At 41.0% G+C, this 15881-nt stretch overlaps 1 protein-coding gene across 9 annotated transcripts in view; it reads left to right on the top strand.

The window, feature by feature from the left end:
- CCDC171 (coiled-coil domain containing 171) overlaps positions 1 to 15881 on the top strand; it is a 164363-nt gene that overhangs the window by 64308 nt on the left and 84174 nt on the right. For all 9 annotated transcript variants that reach the window (XM_077345127.1, XM_077345122.1, XM_077345123.1 and 6 more), the window contains 4 exons: positions 1134 to 1301; positions 2961 to 3149; positions 12791 to 13298; positions 14241 to 14357. In XM_077345127.1, coding sequence (XP_077201242.1) covers positions 1134 to 1301; positions 2961 to 3149; positions 12791 to 13298; positions 14241 to 14357 — 982 coding nt within the window. The remainder of the gene's footprint in view (positions 1 to 1133; positions 1302 to 2960; positions 3150 to 12790; positions 13299 to 14240; positions 14358 to 15881) is intronic.

Here is a 15881-nt window from a genome sequence, read left to right on the forward strand (position 1 = left end):
GTGACCCCTTGTTTAGTTCTCTAATTATATCTTCAGCTAACGATGGGCCATTCCATTTTTATCTTTTATACTATACATTTTGAACTGAATAAAGTAAAAAAGAATTCATGTTTGAGAGGACATAAGAATATAGACGCATGGGGACTGCCCCCCACTGCCATCTGACTGCCTGAGCTTGATGAGAAGGGAGCCCAACAGCCATGGAGTGGAAGGGAATGGGGCTGAAAAGGCAGCCTTGTCCTTTCCTCTCTACAGTACTTATCCTGTAAACTTAGGAGCAAGGGCCAACACTTCTTCATTGGTATGTCAGTGGCAATGCAAACCATATATGTTCCATTTGGTCTTCTGGCCTCCCTGGTCAGGACCCTCTCTGTAGAACTGGCTTCTTTGGCAACTGTAGCTGCTTCCTGTCCTGATCCCTCCCTCCCCTTGTTCCTGCTTCTCAGCTGTGTGCAGATGATAAACTTTTAATAGGCCACACCATTGTTGCTTCCTTCTGAGACAGCCATTAACTTCCCGCAACTTCAGGGCCGTACCCCACAATGGACTTCTCTTATACAAATTTATAGTTGGCTTCCTTATGTGTCAGTATGTACTTACACGTGGCACAGTGTATTTGAAAGATGCATATCTCAGAGCCAAACTAGTCATTACCTAAAACATCATGCTGTACCTGAAAAAAAATGTTACTTCCCCTCCCTTCTGTAATGTCTAGTGGAACTTAATGTAATGTTTAGCTTGGCCCATATACAAAACTCTAATATGACCCTTTTTCCTTTTGCATGAGACAACTGCAGTTACTTTCCCATTAATAGCAACAGAATATTTGGCTCTGATCCACATAACAATCGAAGGGCTGATCCTGCATTCCTTTTAAACATTCAGCATTCTGACCCTGAACCAAAGATTAAAAAGCAACCTCCCTGGCTAATAGACTGTCTTCAGGATCAGTCCTTGTGTGTATGTATAATGGGCAATTATTGACTAATGATTTGAGCTTAGGTCATATATTCCTTTGAAACACATGCATTATTGTTTACATGACACATTTCATTGGACTCGAGCAATATTTGTTAACTCTCTCTTTGTCTCTCCCCTCTCCCCAACCCCCCTTTTAAAATCCCATCTCGCAGGAGAAGCTAACCTTCCTCCATACCTTATATCAGCACTTGATAGCAGGCTGTGTGCTTCTGAAACAACCAGAAGGCATGCTGGATAAATTCTCCTGGCCAGAGCTTTGCACAGTCTTGCAGGAGAATGTTGATGCCCTGATCTTAGACCTCAACAAGGCTAATGAGAAGGTACTGTCCTCAGGCGCCAGCTGCCTCTATTAAATCCAGTGACATTTGTCCACATCGTAGTATCGTTAAAAAGGACTGACATTCATCTTATTTCAAAAAGAATTTGGGTGTTAATAATTCAATACTGTTAATTACGACTTGTCTACAGCTCAGTTTGATGCCATTGCTGTGGGCATGTAAATGTGACTGAAGTCTGTATGAAGTCTCCAAGCTCCAGCTTCTGTGCAGGACTTGCTAATACTACTAGCCAGTGTTAGCCACAGGGACCTAATTAAAAGAAAATAAATTAATCTTACTGATGAAGCTATTCAAAGAACTTAGTCATTTACACTAATAAACCAACTCTTTATCTCAGCATAAAACAGAAACAAAATGCACTGATTCAAGGACAGTCATCTTTAAAACATTTGCTTGGGAATAGGAGGAATTATTTGGAGGAGGAAAAAAGGGGCTCCCAAGAAATGGTAGTTGCTCTTTGATATGTTTATTTGTAAATATAATATGGAGCATCGTTAATAAATACATCATGAGTTTTAAAAAGATAAATATTTTCTCCAAGGGAGACCCAACAGTAACATTCCTCAGTATGTCATAAGATTCAGTCTTATCAACATTAAAGAAAGAAAACCATGTTTATTATGAAAGGGTAGCACCACAACCTATCTTGTAATGCTGTTGCAGAAAGAGTTTGCACCCTGGTTTGTTGATAAGGTTTGCATTGTGTTTTATGATCAAAACAAGATGCCAGATTTTTGGCTCTACTACCATTTGCTCTTCAAGGACAAGAAGGGGAAAACATTTATGAATAGATGGAGTGATTCTTCATCTTCAAGTTCAGCAGTACAGTTGCATACCAGTGTTAGTTTGAGGTTACCCAGACAGCCAAAACCATGCACTAATGTTTGAAACAAATTTTTTAAAGATGTAGGTGTTACAGATTGGTAGAACATACTACAAGTAGCTTCGTAGCAGTGATACTGTTACAGATTGATAGAACATACTACAAGTACCTCTGCTTGGAATGAGTCACTGTATATGTTGCTAGAGTTCCCAGATGGTCTAGCTGATAGACACTGCGCTCCTAAGCAGAGTTACACCCACGTAAGCCTCATGCAAACAATGTAAATGAAGCTTGAATGAAGTTGGAATTACTGCCAAATATAAATCAACGGCAGTTGATCCTTAAACTGCAACTATATTGGGTACAGCTTCCTAAGTGGGACTTTGCAGCAAATTAAAAGTAGACAGGACACTACCACTATTTTAATGATAATGGATGGAGAGCTGCTTTACTCTCCCATCCAGACTGTGCAAGGAATCTCTTTTGCCCTTAAACACTCTGAAAAAAACCCTAATACTGCTATGCCAATTTGTTTATCAAGTATGAAATTAGAGGAGGAACAATTTACTGGCTTGGATTCCACCTAGGATATCTACAAGTATGTTGGATAGCAGTGAAACTGATCTCTTTCCATGGGAGAGCTCTGATTCCCCTTCACTTATTCCTGGGGGACTCTTTGCTTTCAGGATCATCTTTTTGGGGACCATTTTGGACTCCCTCAGGATGAGGCGGTGGTAGAAATCACTCCCTGTACCTACTGAAATTCTAGACAGGTTCTAAGCTGATGTATCCAAACATTCTTTATGCTAATCATACAGGTATCTCACCTTGAATATGTTTGTAAGAACAAGACAGATGCCATGAAGGCGCTTCAGCAGACTCAAGAAGACACATTTAACAAAGTAGCTGAGCAGATGAAAGCACAAGAAAGCTGTTGGCTGAAGCAGAAGAAAGAATTGGAACAGCAATATTCTGGACTCCTCGGGGAAGTTCACGCAAGGGCACAGGTACAGTATTTCTGCCAAGAAACCATAAACTTCTAAATGTATTCTTTAAATATTTAGTATATTATTTCAGTGGTTTTGTTTCCAAACCAATTTTAAATTGCTTGGGAATTTCAGTATGCTTAAAGAAATGATTTTTTTTACCATTAACTTTTGCTTTCTTGAGGAAGTGTATGAATTTGTGTGAAGGCATTCCAGAACTTCTGTGACTTAATTGGATCCTGCAGTTGTATTTCCCATTTTAGTTGCCATGTAAAAGTTACCTACAGAGTGCAAACATTGGTTTCTTTGTGTTATTACACTGCGTACCAGATGCTTTTCCCTCACAATGACTACTCTTCCTATGGCTTTGTAGAATTAAAGTTATTGAAGTTCAGTTTATGCTGAACCTTTGTCTCTGGCATAGGTTTCTTGGCAAGTCAGTGGCAGTAATAAAGAGCGCTTGAACTGTAAAAATCTTCTGAGTGAGGCAGCAAGTTGAATTAGTCTGATGCACACTATTTTTTCTACCTAGAGTTGGTAGCAGTGTTTCCCACTACATTTCTCATGAGATTATGAGCAATGAAAAGTCACTTTGCAGTTTTTCTCCTGTTATTTGCAGTCTTTATCCTGAAGTGCAAAGGACCAGCCAGCATGATCTTTCTGTACTCAATACCCGTGACAAAAATTCTGTTCTGGTTTTTTACATTTCAGGAAGTGGATCACTGAAGAAATGTTATAGTTGAGACTGTGACATCCTTTTTTTTCTTGTAGACCAAAAATATAGGCATGACCAGTGTAACATCAGGATGGTTTATATTCCCCTTTCCAGTTGGCTGTCATTTGTCCCTGCCCTTCTTCTCTGTATGTCAGAATTGATTAGATCGTGATTCCTTCTGGGAGGGAAGGGAACAAAACTATTGGGAGGTCTACCTGTCAGTTTTCTCCAAGCCTAGATGGTTTATCTAAAACGTAATATGGCCCAGTCTTATCTCTTCTACATTTACACCCTGTGCCTTGTTTATTTTACCTTTCTGCAATACTGCTGATGCTCTTTCTTAATCTTCCTCCTGGTTTTAAAGGGGAAAGAACAAATTTCTGTGCGGTCTTACCTGTGGCCTTGATAAGGTTAATGAGAAAGGGACCTATCTGTACAGATATAGGCCAAAGAGTTGCTGAGAGAAGGTATTAGCCCTGTTTTGTTTTGTGTCATTAAAAGTGAGAAATTGTTTTGAGATTCTTTGATGCAATACAATTCTAAAATACTTTAATTCAGATATTTAGAAAAGGTTTGTAGCCCGGCCTCCCCTGTCAATAGCTGTATGCAGGTAGGAGAGTTGTGTGTCTAGAGCAGTAGTCCCCAACAATTTTACTGAGGCCCAGGGGGGGCAGTCTTTTTCTGAGAGATGTCGCTGCCGCCTGAGCCCCTGCTCCACTCGCTTTCCCGCTGCCGCCCCTGACTTCTCGCCGCCTGCTGGGGGTCGCTGCCAGCAGCAGCTGCGCAGTGCCATGCCGAGGGGGAGCCCCAGCCATGGCAGCCACTGGAGAGCACCAAAGGTGAGCCGGCGGCAGAGTGGCAGGGCACCCCCCGAGGCAGCAGCCAGGGAGGAGGACCAGGAGGAGCTGAGGCCTGGTACCAACTGATCCACAGACCGGTACCGGTCTCTGGACTGGGGGTTGGGGACCACTGACCTAGAGCAGTGGTCCCCAACCTTTTTATCACCGGGGACCAGTCAACGCTTGACAATTTTACTGAGGCCCGGGGGGGGGTAGTCTTTTGCCGAGGGAAGTTGCAGCCTGAGCCCCTGCTCCACTTGCTTTCCTGCCAGTGCCCCTGAGTTCCCGCCACCTGCTGAGGGGCACTGCCAGCAGCAGCTGTGCAGTGCCATGCCGAGGGGGAGCCCCAGCCATGGCGGCTGCCGGAGAACACCAAAGGTGAGCTGGTGGCAGAGTGGCAGGGCAGCCCCCGAGGCAGCAGCCGGGGAGGAGGACGAGGAGGAGCTGTGGCCCGGTACCAACTGATTCATGGACCGGTCCCAGTCCCCAGACCAGGGGTTGGGGACCACTGGTCTAGAGAATGCTAGAACACTTACATGCCTTATAAACACTATAGGGAGTTTTTATGGGAAAGCATTCACACCTTAAGGTTCCTTACCTCAATACTGAAGTGGTACAGTTTCTAATGTCGTCAGTAGGTTAAGCTTCTAAAAGAAAATGGTGCAGGGTCATGAATGTAAGTAAATAGTACTCCTCATGAGAATATAAAATGTGTATGTATTCCTGAATTTCTTATAACATTATTATTATTATTATTATTATTATTATTATTATTATTATTATTATTATTATTATTATTATTATTATTAGATTTATAGCCCTCCACTCCCTTGCGGCTCGTGGCGGGTAACAATATCGCAAATCCCCATTAAAACCCCATAAAACAATAATAACATTGCCAATATTGCCGGCATGGCAAGAATGGCAGCTCAACTCCCCCCCCCTCCCTCCCACTACTAGCGGGTGGAGAGGAGGTCCTGATGATGTTTTGCTTCGGGTCCAGAACCCGAGTCCCCGGGGGAGGCATAGATCTATTATCAGCCCCGGCCTCAACCATAAACCTGGCGGAAGAGCTCCGTCTTGCAGGCCCTGCGGAACGTTGAAAGATCCCGCAGGCCCCGCAGCTCTCCCGGGAGCTCATTCCACCAGGTCGGGGCCAGGACTGAAAAGGCCCTGGCCCTGGTCGAGGCCAGGCGTGCTTCCCTAGGGCCGGGAACGACCAACAGGTTTTCACCCGCAGAGCGCAAGGCCCTGCGAGGGGCATAGGGCGATAGGCGGTCCCTCAGGTATGTGGGTCCCAACTTGCGTAAAGCCTTGAAGGTTAGAACCAGAACCTTGAACCGGATCCGGGCAGCAATTGGCAACCAGTGCAGCTGCCTCAGCACTGGCTGGATGTGGGCCCTCCAAGATGTGCCAGTGAGGACCCTAGCAGCTGCGTTTTGCACTAGCTGAAGTTTCCGGATCAAGGACAAGGGAAGGCCCGCGTAGAGCAAGTTACAGAAATCTATTCTGGAGGTGACCGTTGCATGGATCACTGTGGCTAAGTGTTCGGGGGACAGGTAGGGCGCTAATAGTCGGGCCTGGCGAAGGTGGAAAAACGCCTGGCCCGCTACTTTTTTGACCTGCGCCTCCAAAGTCAGGGAGGCATCAATAAGCTATCTGTATAGAGATATGAATCTAAAATATTCAGCTGTACTTCTTCCTAATGATCTTTTCCTTTTCACCTTATCAACCACTGATTCCATCTGTATCTACATCACCCACCATACTATCACTGAATCCTCTTTTCTTTCTGCTTATACTTTCTCTGTAGCATGAAAACCTAGTTTACATTTCCTGGCAGGCAGGTAGCATATTTGTCATACCCACAATTCCTGCTGACGAAGAACTAACTAATAAAGATGCTTGCTATGTGACATGATGGGTAAAGGTAAAGGTAAAGGTAAAGGTATCCCCTGTGCAAGCACCGAGTCATGTCTGACCCTTGGGGTGACGCCCTCCAGCGTTTTCATGGCAGACTCAATACGGGGTGGTTTGCCAGTGCCTTCCCCAGTCATTACCATTTACCCCCCAGCAAGCTGGGTACTCATTTTACCAACCTCGGAAGGATGGAAGGCTGAGTCAACCTTATTGGGTACAAGTGGGTACATGATGGGTACAAGTTTACAAATAAGAGGTACAGTTTGTATTTTGCATTTGATGCCAGAGTTCTTTTGAACTCTAGTATGGCTCCAGATTCCATGTGTGTATTGAGAAGATACAGCAATCTTGGTGTGAAAAACAAACTGTATTCTAAGGTTCATTAGTGCTTCTTTAACTTCTTGAAGCTGTTTTGGGCCCCACTTGCAAGTAGCTCTGTGCTGCTATCCCAATCCCCATCATAAAGCAAAATAATCTAACATCTGTTAACACTGAAGAAGTTTATATTGTAGTTTTATAGTTCGATCTAAGTCTAGTAGAGATGTAAAGGAATGTTGCTACCATGTTAGAAATAAGCAAAAATTTAACTAGAGCAGGGGTAGTCAACCTGTGGTCCTTCAGATGTCCATGGACTACAATTCCCACAAGCCCCTGCCAGCATCTGCTGGCAGGGGCTCATGGGAATTGTAGTCCATGGACATCTGAAGGACAACAGGTTGACTACCCCTGAACTAGAGTGTCACTATTATGGGGTGATAAAGATGAATGTCTAGTGTAGTGGGATAGTAAAGGTAGAATTAGATATTTCTGGATGCTTTCATAAAAAGGACAATATAGTAAGATATGTGAAATTGTCTCAGGTCGGGCATTATCACAGGGGCATACACTTAGCTCCAGCGGACGATTGAGAAACCTGCCTTCGAGGGAGGCAGAGGGGAATGAGTTAAACATGCTCTTGAGAAGGCCCAATGGTATTTTACTATTTGAGAAGTGAGATACGGAGCTGGAGTATTTCCTGACCATCCTTACCATAATTACTGAGCAAAAGGCTAATTTCATGGTCATTTTGCACACTAGGCAGAGGCAAATTCAGATTTGGTTTCCACATTTGACACTTCCCTCTTGACCTCACAACCAGCTGTCAAGAATGTAACAACCCCCTTTTGGATCAAGGTCCATAGTTTAAGAACTGCTGCTACAGTGGTTGTGTGCTTCAAATTTAATTCTGCCACACATTTACTGAGATGATGCAGTTCTGTCCAGAGTTACGTGTTTCTAAGCCCATTGACTCTGGTGTATTTATAAGGGTAGATTAATAAATCTGATTAGGATTGTACTGTAAGTGACCCTGTTAATCTGGGTGCAGTCTACCATACAGGGTACATGAAACATTGTAGGAAAACCATTTTTAAATACTGTCACTGTATTAAACTGCTTGCACCTATATAATCCAGTTAGCATTGACAGAATCAAAGTTCCATCCCAAAAGCAAAACCCTACCCTTGTTCAAGCTAATATGTGGTAATGATCCATTAAGAAAAATGACAAGGTTTTCCAAGTACAAGGGCAAGGGGATTCTCTAGGTTTAGGGAGTGTTTCCCCTTTCCTCTTGAAAGACTTGACTTGTTTAACTAAGGAACAGCACTATTATCATAAGAACAGGTGAATTAGAGACTATGGTGCATTCAATGGGATAAAAGTCACTGTTGTAAGTGAGAAAAAGAAAATAGCTGAAATAAAGTGGAGTCTTTTGAAGTCCAAGTGTCATTAAGTCTCCAGTTTGCAGTCTTGTCTTTTTGCCAACATAAAGGATAAAGACCCAGCATGAAACAAGATAAAATAGAGTTGTACTCTCCAGGGGAGTGACTAATTTTTTTAACAGATTCTTGAAGTCCACAGAGTTCTGTAACCTGGTAAGCCACCTCTCAAAGCTTCTCCACTCCAGGAAGTCAGGCTGCCAGTCTTTTTAAGGCGGGAACCTTGCTGTTCTTTTCATGAAATTGTTCTTTTAAAGTTCTAAGGAAATATTAGAAACAATGTAGGTATGGGCAGAAAACAATTACAAACCTGTTAAAGAGAAGAAACGCAGTCTACCCTTCTAAACCTATATCACAATAGAAGCAGAATGCCCATACTTCTTAAAACAGTGCTACTGGTGATTTTTTTTCCATTTTAAGGGCTTTTTAGACAGACACACACACCAGTTCAGGTTTCAGAGGAGGTTAGATGCACTTTCCTATAATTATGTTCATTTAATTACTATGATATTTGATACATTGTCTTTTTTCTAAAAAAACCCACTCAAAGTAGTTTACAGGTAAAACCAATAAAACTGCAATAAAGTTCAGTGGAACTGCAGAAACATAAAAATCACCAAGACCTAAAAGCCACAGCTGTTAAAATTAGGACACATAAAAGGTAGTAATGAAACACCAAATCTTTCCCTCTAAAGGCAAAGGATCATTGATTGTTTTCTTTTATAAGTCATGATTGTATTTTAGCACATTCTACACAAGACATTCAAACTAGTTTTAACCAGACTGTTGTAATTAGCTCTATGTAAATAATTGAGACTTTATTTTGAATTAGAACTGTGGCACAAGGAAGTTTGAATATTGTATTCACAAAGATTGAGATATTTATCCATTGCATTTCTATTTAGTGGAAAATACTAATATTCAGATGTCATATTATTGTTATATATTTTATGCATTTTACATTTAGGCATGTAGTCATAGGTTTTGGTGTTTGCATACCCATTTCCCATGATTTATGTACCTTTTTACTCTATATTTTATTATTTTGTGTATGCATTCCTGATTGTGCTTATCAAAAATGTTTGCAAAAATTTGCTTTTTGGTTTTCTGTTTTTGTTTTTGTTTTGTTAGACGCAATGCTTTCTTCTTCCTTATAAAATACCTCATTGAATAGGGCCTGTCCTGGCACAGTTACAGAGAGCAGCTGCCAAATTATATAGTACTCTGAAGATTGTGTGCATTGTTACATCATTTTGTGTGATGCTCAAGAACTAAAAGCAGCTTTTAGAAAAAGGGGCTTAAATTTTAAAGCTCCGATGGAGGTAAACCAAATGAATTGTAGAAGGTATCATAAATTCAATTTATTTTCCATGGGCAACTGATTTATTTGGGATGTTTCTTATGTTAGGTTGCTACAAAAATCACAAACAAATTGGAGTTCTTTGTCATGGCCATGAACTTAGGTAACTTGTCAGGAAGTATGCTCAGTCTTTCTGTTTTCCTTCACTCTCACATGATGCACCAATATTAGTTAATTGTTACATCTAAATGGAGCTGCCCTAGCAAACTTAAGTTTGCTCCCCCAGCAACCAGAGTTCCTGACCATTCCAGTTTATTGCAGTAAGAAACAAATATCATAAAAGAGCTAGTATTCAGATACCGTGACTTGTTGGAGTTTGTTGATGATTTCCAGGTTAAGTCTTGATAAGACACATAAGGGAGGTAGGGAGAAGGAATGTGCAGATCCAGTAATTAGCCACGTTGGTGCCTATCATGAACAATCTCTGGTTTGACTGTTGTGGGTTTTCTATGCTGAGTGGCTGTAGTCTGGTAATTTTAGTCCCTGAAGTTTTGGCAGTAACTGTGGCTGCCATCTTCAGAAGTAGGAATCAGCAAGATGGGAATCTCTCTGTGCCAAAGTTGCTACCTCTGAAAATGCCAGCCACAGTTCAGAAACATCAGGAACTCACACTACCAGACTACAGCCACACAATCTAGAAAGCCCACAACAGCCAGCTGACTCCAGCCATGAAAGCCTTTGACAATTCAGTCTCTGGTTTGTCTGGGACACCTGAATCACAGGCATGATGTCCCAGTGCAAAATGTGTAATTGATGTCATCAGATTCTTGAGCTGAACATTTATTTTAAATCCTGGTTTTTATTGTAGATTCTGCTTTCTTTTCTCCCAATCTTCAACCTGAACCTGCCATAAAATTCCAGTCTGTATCACAAATAAGTATTGTCAATAGCCCTGTGAGTTTCGGGCACATCCTTCCTAAGAGCAGGTGGTGCTATAAACAGCTTCTCAGGACTACTGCATAGTTTGACCGTTGATCTTGCAGGACTTTCTCATTATCCTCTTTTCTTGGTGTGCAGAAAACCTTCATAATAAACAACATAGTTTCCCTGGTATGTTGTTATTGCTACTATTAATGAAAAAACAAAACAAAACCTCCCATCCCTGGGGGAAGGGAGATGGAGGTGGGTACGTGGGTGGGACATTGGAGGTGGAGATCGCACTTCTTCACCTTCATATATATATTTTTGCTGGTGGCCTGCTGATTGTTCTCCAGTAGGTAGCACTACATATGTTGGTGAATCCACTTTTGGGGATTCCCCAACTTTCATTTTAAATGGAGGATGTAGCCGGTGGTTTACTGCTCAGATGCCTATTTTTAATCCTAGTACTTTCATAAAAGGGAGGCCCAAATATATGTGTGCACTCAGGCCAGCATCTTTTATCCAACCTCCACTTTCATAAGTTCCTAAATGCGGGGGAGGGGGGATTAGTTGTTTCCTGTTCCTAACTTGTCTCTATTCCTAGCCTGTCATGGTCCTATAAGGGCTGCTGAATGGGAGGGAAAAGCACGTTGTGATAACAGCAAAGGATGTACTGCCACATCTCAGCATTTTCCTTTATATAGAAAAGCTGAGTGGTACATGACTGGGCAATCTGAAGTACTTCCCCTCATCCTACAGCAAGCTTTCCCATGATTATGATGGGGATGACAGTGTTGGGTGGTATGGAAAGATTAGCTCTAGACTGGTCTGAGCTTGGTAGATATTTCTCAGAACTGTGGAAGGTGTGCGGTAGAACTTTATCTGAGCTCTACCGTAGCTTTGGCATCTCTGTTCACATGTGTCAGTTTAACTAGCCAGCCAAGCAGGAACACCAACCCAGTTGCAGTTTGGTAGGAAATTATGTATTTTGCTTTTAAAAAATGATTACATTCTTAGCAACTTGTTTCTAGGCCATGAAACATGAGTCATTTTAAATCATTCAACTAGTTAACATACTTCACTGTTTCTAACTTCTTATGTATTCATTTTAGAGCTTCTTAGAGTTGCAAGTTTTATGTATGTGAAAATTAAAACAATAAGTGATTGATCAAATAAAACAAAGAGTGTTCTCTTGAAAATACAATTCTGCCTGAGACATAATTAATCTGTGAATATATAAGTAGGGGGTTGATTTACAAAGTAATTAAAAGATCACCTTTGGTCTCCTCTTCCCAGCTGCTGCCTATCTATTTCTGCCTCTCCAGGTTTTCCCTGGTTTACTATTCTCTTTTGTTAAACTAACTTATCCCAGCCGTGTGGCTTCTGCACTGTAAACCAACATGATTGTTCTTTCTGACTTATGGTCCTCATTTCCTGTGGCTTGTAGATGAGATGATTAGTGCATTGTTGACCTGTATTAGCCACTCTGCTAAGTATTCTGCAGAACAAGTACCCCCCCAATATTAGGTGCCTAAGTAATAGGTTAATAAGGTAACAAAGCTTTCCAGTTTGTCATTAGTGTCCAAGGTATATGCCATTTCAGCAGAGGGCTGTAGTGTCTTGATTTTGCCACTAGAGACTTGGATAGTGCTTAGCACATGTACAGAGGTTAAATAAATGCCCACACACAACCTATTTCAGTTCTGAATTTTGCCCCTGGAGGCTTGGAACTCTGGTAGGTTGATTTATTTGATCTCTGTACACTTGTCAGGGGCTTTGAGTGTTCTGCTGGGCCTTTCTAGGAGTCAGACTTCCTCAGGGGAACAGTTCGAGCTATTTCCCATTTCACAGTTCAGGGAATGCTGAACCAAGGAACAAGGAGTATCCCAGTCTTCTCTAAAATGACTACATCAGAGTGGTTTGCAGCTTTATTCTCAAGGTCCAAGAAAGTGATGGTTACTTTGATCATTGGGGAAGAAAATGAAGGGTTTTTTTTTGGGGGGTGGGGGTGGCGTGAGGGCCATTTTACTTTTACTGTCTTTTGACAGAGATTGGGTTTTGAGGGCTAATTACAAAGCGAGGCAGTACTTTTAGTTATATTAGGACTTGATCCAGGAGGATTCCCCTGTAGATAAATTTGTTTTAGTTCAGTAGATATAAACTGGGATTGACAGTTCTTCTTGCCTTTAATTTTTTTCCCCTTATTACAGAAATATCAAGAAATAGCAGAAAAAGCCAAAGAGAAATTAGCTGCTGCAGAAAAAATACAGGAGCAGTTGCTCCTTGAAAATTCGCACTTGAAAAATGTATTGACAAAGACTGAAAAGGAGCATACTGCTTTGCTGGCAGCTTGTGCCCTGTTATCTGGTGCCTTGTATCCTCTCTATAGCCGGTCCTGTGCCTTATCCACGCAGAGAGATTTCCTGCAGGATCAGTTCAACACCTGTGAAGTTTTCAAGCATGAGATTAGGACGTTAGCCAGTGCACTGGCTGATACAGAAGAAAAGAAGCACTGTGAGGACAAGATGCAGAAGAAAAGACATTACAAAGGCTTGATACGTCTCTTCCGTAAAGGCGTCATTGCAGTGCTAGCAGCCAATAGACTTCAGATGCTGGGCCAGTCATGCAGTGCCCTTTTCTCGTGGGTGGATGGCTTTAGAGAAGGCATAGGAATTTTGGTCTGCATAGGAGATTCAGAGGATGTACAGAATCTGTCAAGTAAGATAATCAGCAGATGATTGATATGTTTTGTGTCAAACTGCACTTTCAGTACTTAAATAACAATTATATTATGCCAAGGCAATACAGGGCATCAGCTTCACAGTTTAAGGGGGAAATGTTTAAGCTGTTAAACCAAATCCAGTGTATTAATTGAAACTACTACTCCCCAGTGGTGATATTAAAGGCACAGGAGCACCCATTATTTTAATCTTTGGTAAACTGAATCTGAATTACTCTAGGCTAGTATGGATATAACCATGGTTAGGAATTGGGGAATGTGCAGGCATTCTATTTCCCTGTCCCCAGTTCACCCTCCCTCCATAGCTTAGCTATGTAGCATTACATCTGCATTGGCATGAACCATGGTTAATACAAAGTAGATTCCCCTGTTTCCACAGTTTGTAAATAATGCCACCTTACGTCTGTAGTCTGTATAAGTATTCCTGGATTTTTACTAAGTGGTTTAAATAAATAAAATGCAAAATGTAATTACCAGGCTGGACTATGATTTTTTTGTGTATTATCTGGTGCCTTGTATTATCATGGAAAAGTTATAAGAATTCTGGGAAATTCCAGCAATAACTTTTTCTAGTGGATTTATAGGACTTCAAGAAATAAATGTTAAGATCAGTTCTTAAACTGCTGAAATTAATGCCTTGTAGTTATAGGCTTGCTGATTATAGAAAATAAGAAATTTTTCTAAATGAAGAGGGTGGCAAACAAAATTATTTGCCTTTTGTTTGCAGCTAAAGCATTTTAAAGTGTTCGTTAACGCAGTTGAAAATGTCTTGGAATAATTTTAGGTTTTAATATGTTGTAGCCACTGACTTAAGTTTTCAAATCTATTTCACAATGTTCATAATACTGTTCTGAGAAGAATTTTTAAAAAACATACTTTTGTGACATACTATTGCTTTTTAAAAACGTTTTGTATTATAGGGCAAGAAAAGGAACAAATCTATTATCTTCAAGCTTCGAACTGGTTTACCAGTCCTGACCTTCTTGCATCAGTTCTGAGTTCTATGGTAGAGCTTCAAGAAGTTCTTAGCAAGACAGGTAATGCTTATGAGCCATAGTCCACGCTTTTGATGTCATTATAAACCAAAGTTTTTGCTGCAGGAGAGGGAATACATGAACTGCACACAAGGAAAAAGCAAGAGTTGCCTGAGACCATGAGCTTTCAAGGTTCATTTGTATAATGGCATCCTGTTGTTTGTTGCTATGTAGGAAGCATGCAATATTTCCAACAGTTCCTATGAACTCGTTGTGAGTAGCATAAATTATTGCTGGCTCATAATTGAGAAATAAACCCCAAATTAACCTAGTCATTGATTGTGTGTGTATGTTTGTGTGTATCTGTGTGCGATTCAACCTACGGCCATGTAGGTTGTTTTGACTGCCTCTGACAAAGGTCAGATACCCATGTAGCATCCTATGGACCTTTCTGACTTCTAATTGTCATGGAAGACTGTAGAAAGCTCCAATAACTAAACGGGATATGAGAAAAATATTTTCCTTTCCATTCACTTCCCAGATACAAGGTCAAACTTTTGCAGTTTCTGAGATTAAGGACAAAGCTAGGTGGCCATGTCTGCAAACGGAATTGTCTTGGTCTGAAAAATTGAATTGCTGTTGATATTCCCATTTTAATTCCCTTAAGGGTGAGGTGGTAGTTTAGAAAATGGAGGGTTACTACAAGAGAAGATACAATTGGCCTCAGAAGTATATAGGGTTTTAGATAAAATGGTCCAAGCTATCAGTGCAGCAGTTATTAATCCAGGCCCTAGTAACAACTTGTTAACAGCTCATGAGGTATACATCAATGAAGTTCCAGGCAAGTGTGTTTTACCATTTAGCAAAGGCATCTTGTTGCTGAGAATTTGCTAGATTGTGCCAAGATTGCATGCCCATAATTGAGTGACATCTCATGGAAAACACATAATTTATGCTAATTTCCCACAAAGATCATATTGACCAGCTGGTCCATTCTATCAGTCAGTTATCCAATAGTATCTTCAGCATGCTACAAGTGGGTGGACATGGTCTTGGTCATGCATTCCTAGGAATATGGCAAATCCACAGTTGTCCTGGCATATTGGCTGTGCTTTGAAAAGGATGCACTTTCTAGTTTGATTGGTGGAAATTAGTGCAACTTGGCATTAGCTAGGCAGTTGATTTCACTTATGGATATTGTTTCTAACATCTTATGCCAAGGACATTGTGGTACAATTCCGAAATCATGTGCTGGTCCTGATACTAAACATTCTCAACTAACTTTTGTTTGGTGTGGCAGGAGCTTAAGAACAACATAACTAGTTCCATGCAGATTAAATATATTTCTGACATGTTTCTTGAACAATTTACCTGTACTTCTGAAACAATATGGGATTGTATTAGGCCTACTCTACAAAACAAAAATTGGCTACACATAATGTAGTATTTTGGATCTACACCCTTGTATTCATGTTCACATGCAAGTCAGATATTTTTAAAGCCCAAACCTCTAGCAGTACCACTTAAATGAAGCTAGTTATTTGAATAGATTGTTAGTGATCAGTTGCCCTTTAAGCTGAGTTTTTA

This window comes from Paroedura picta, chromosome 7 (assembly GCF_049243985.1).
Source record: "Paroedura picta isolate Pp20150507F chromosome 7, Ppicta_v3.0, whole genome shotgun sequence".
NCBI lineage: Eukaryota > Metazoa > Chordata > Lepidosauria > Squamata > Gekkonidae > Paroedura > Paroedura picta.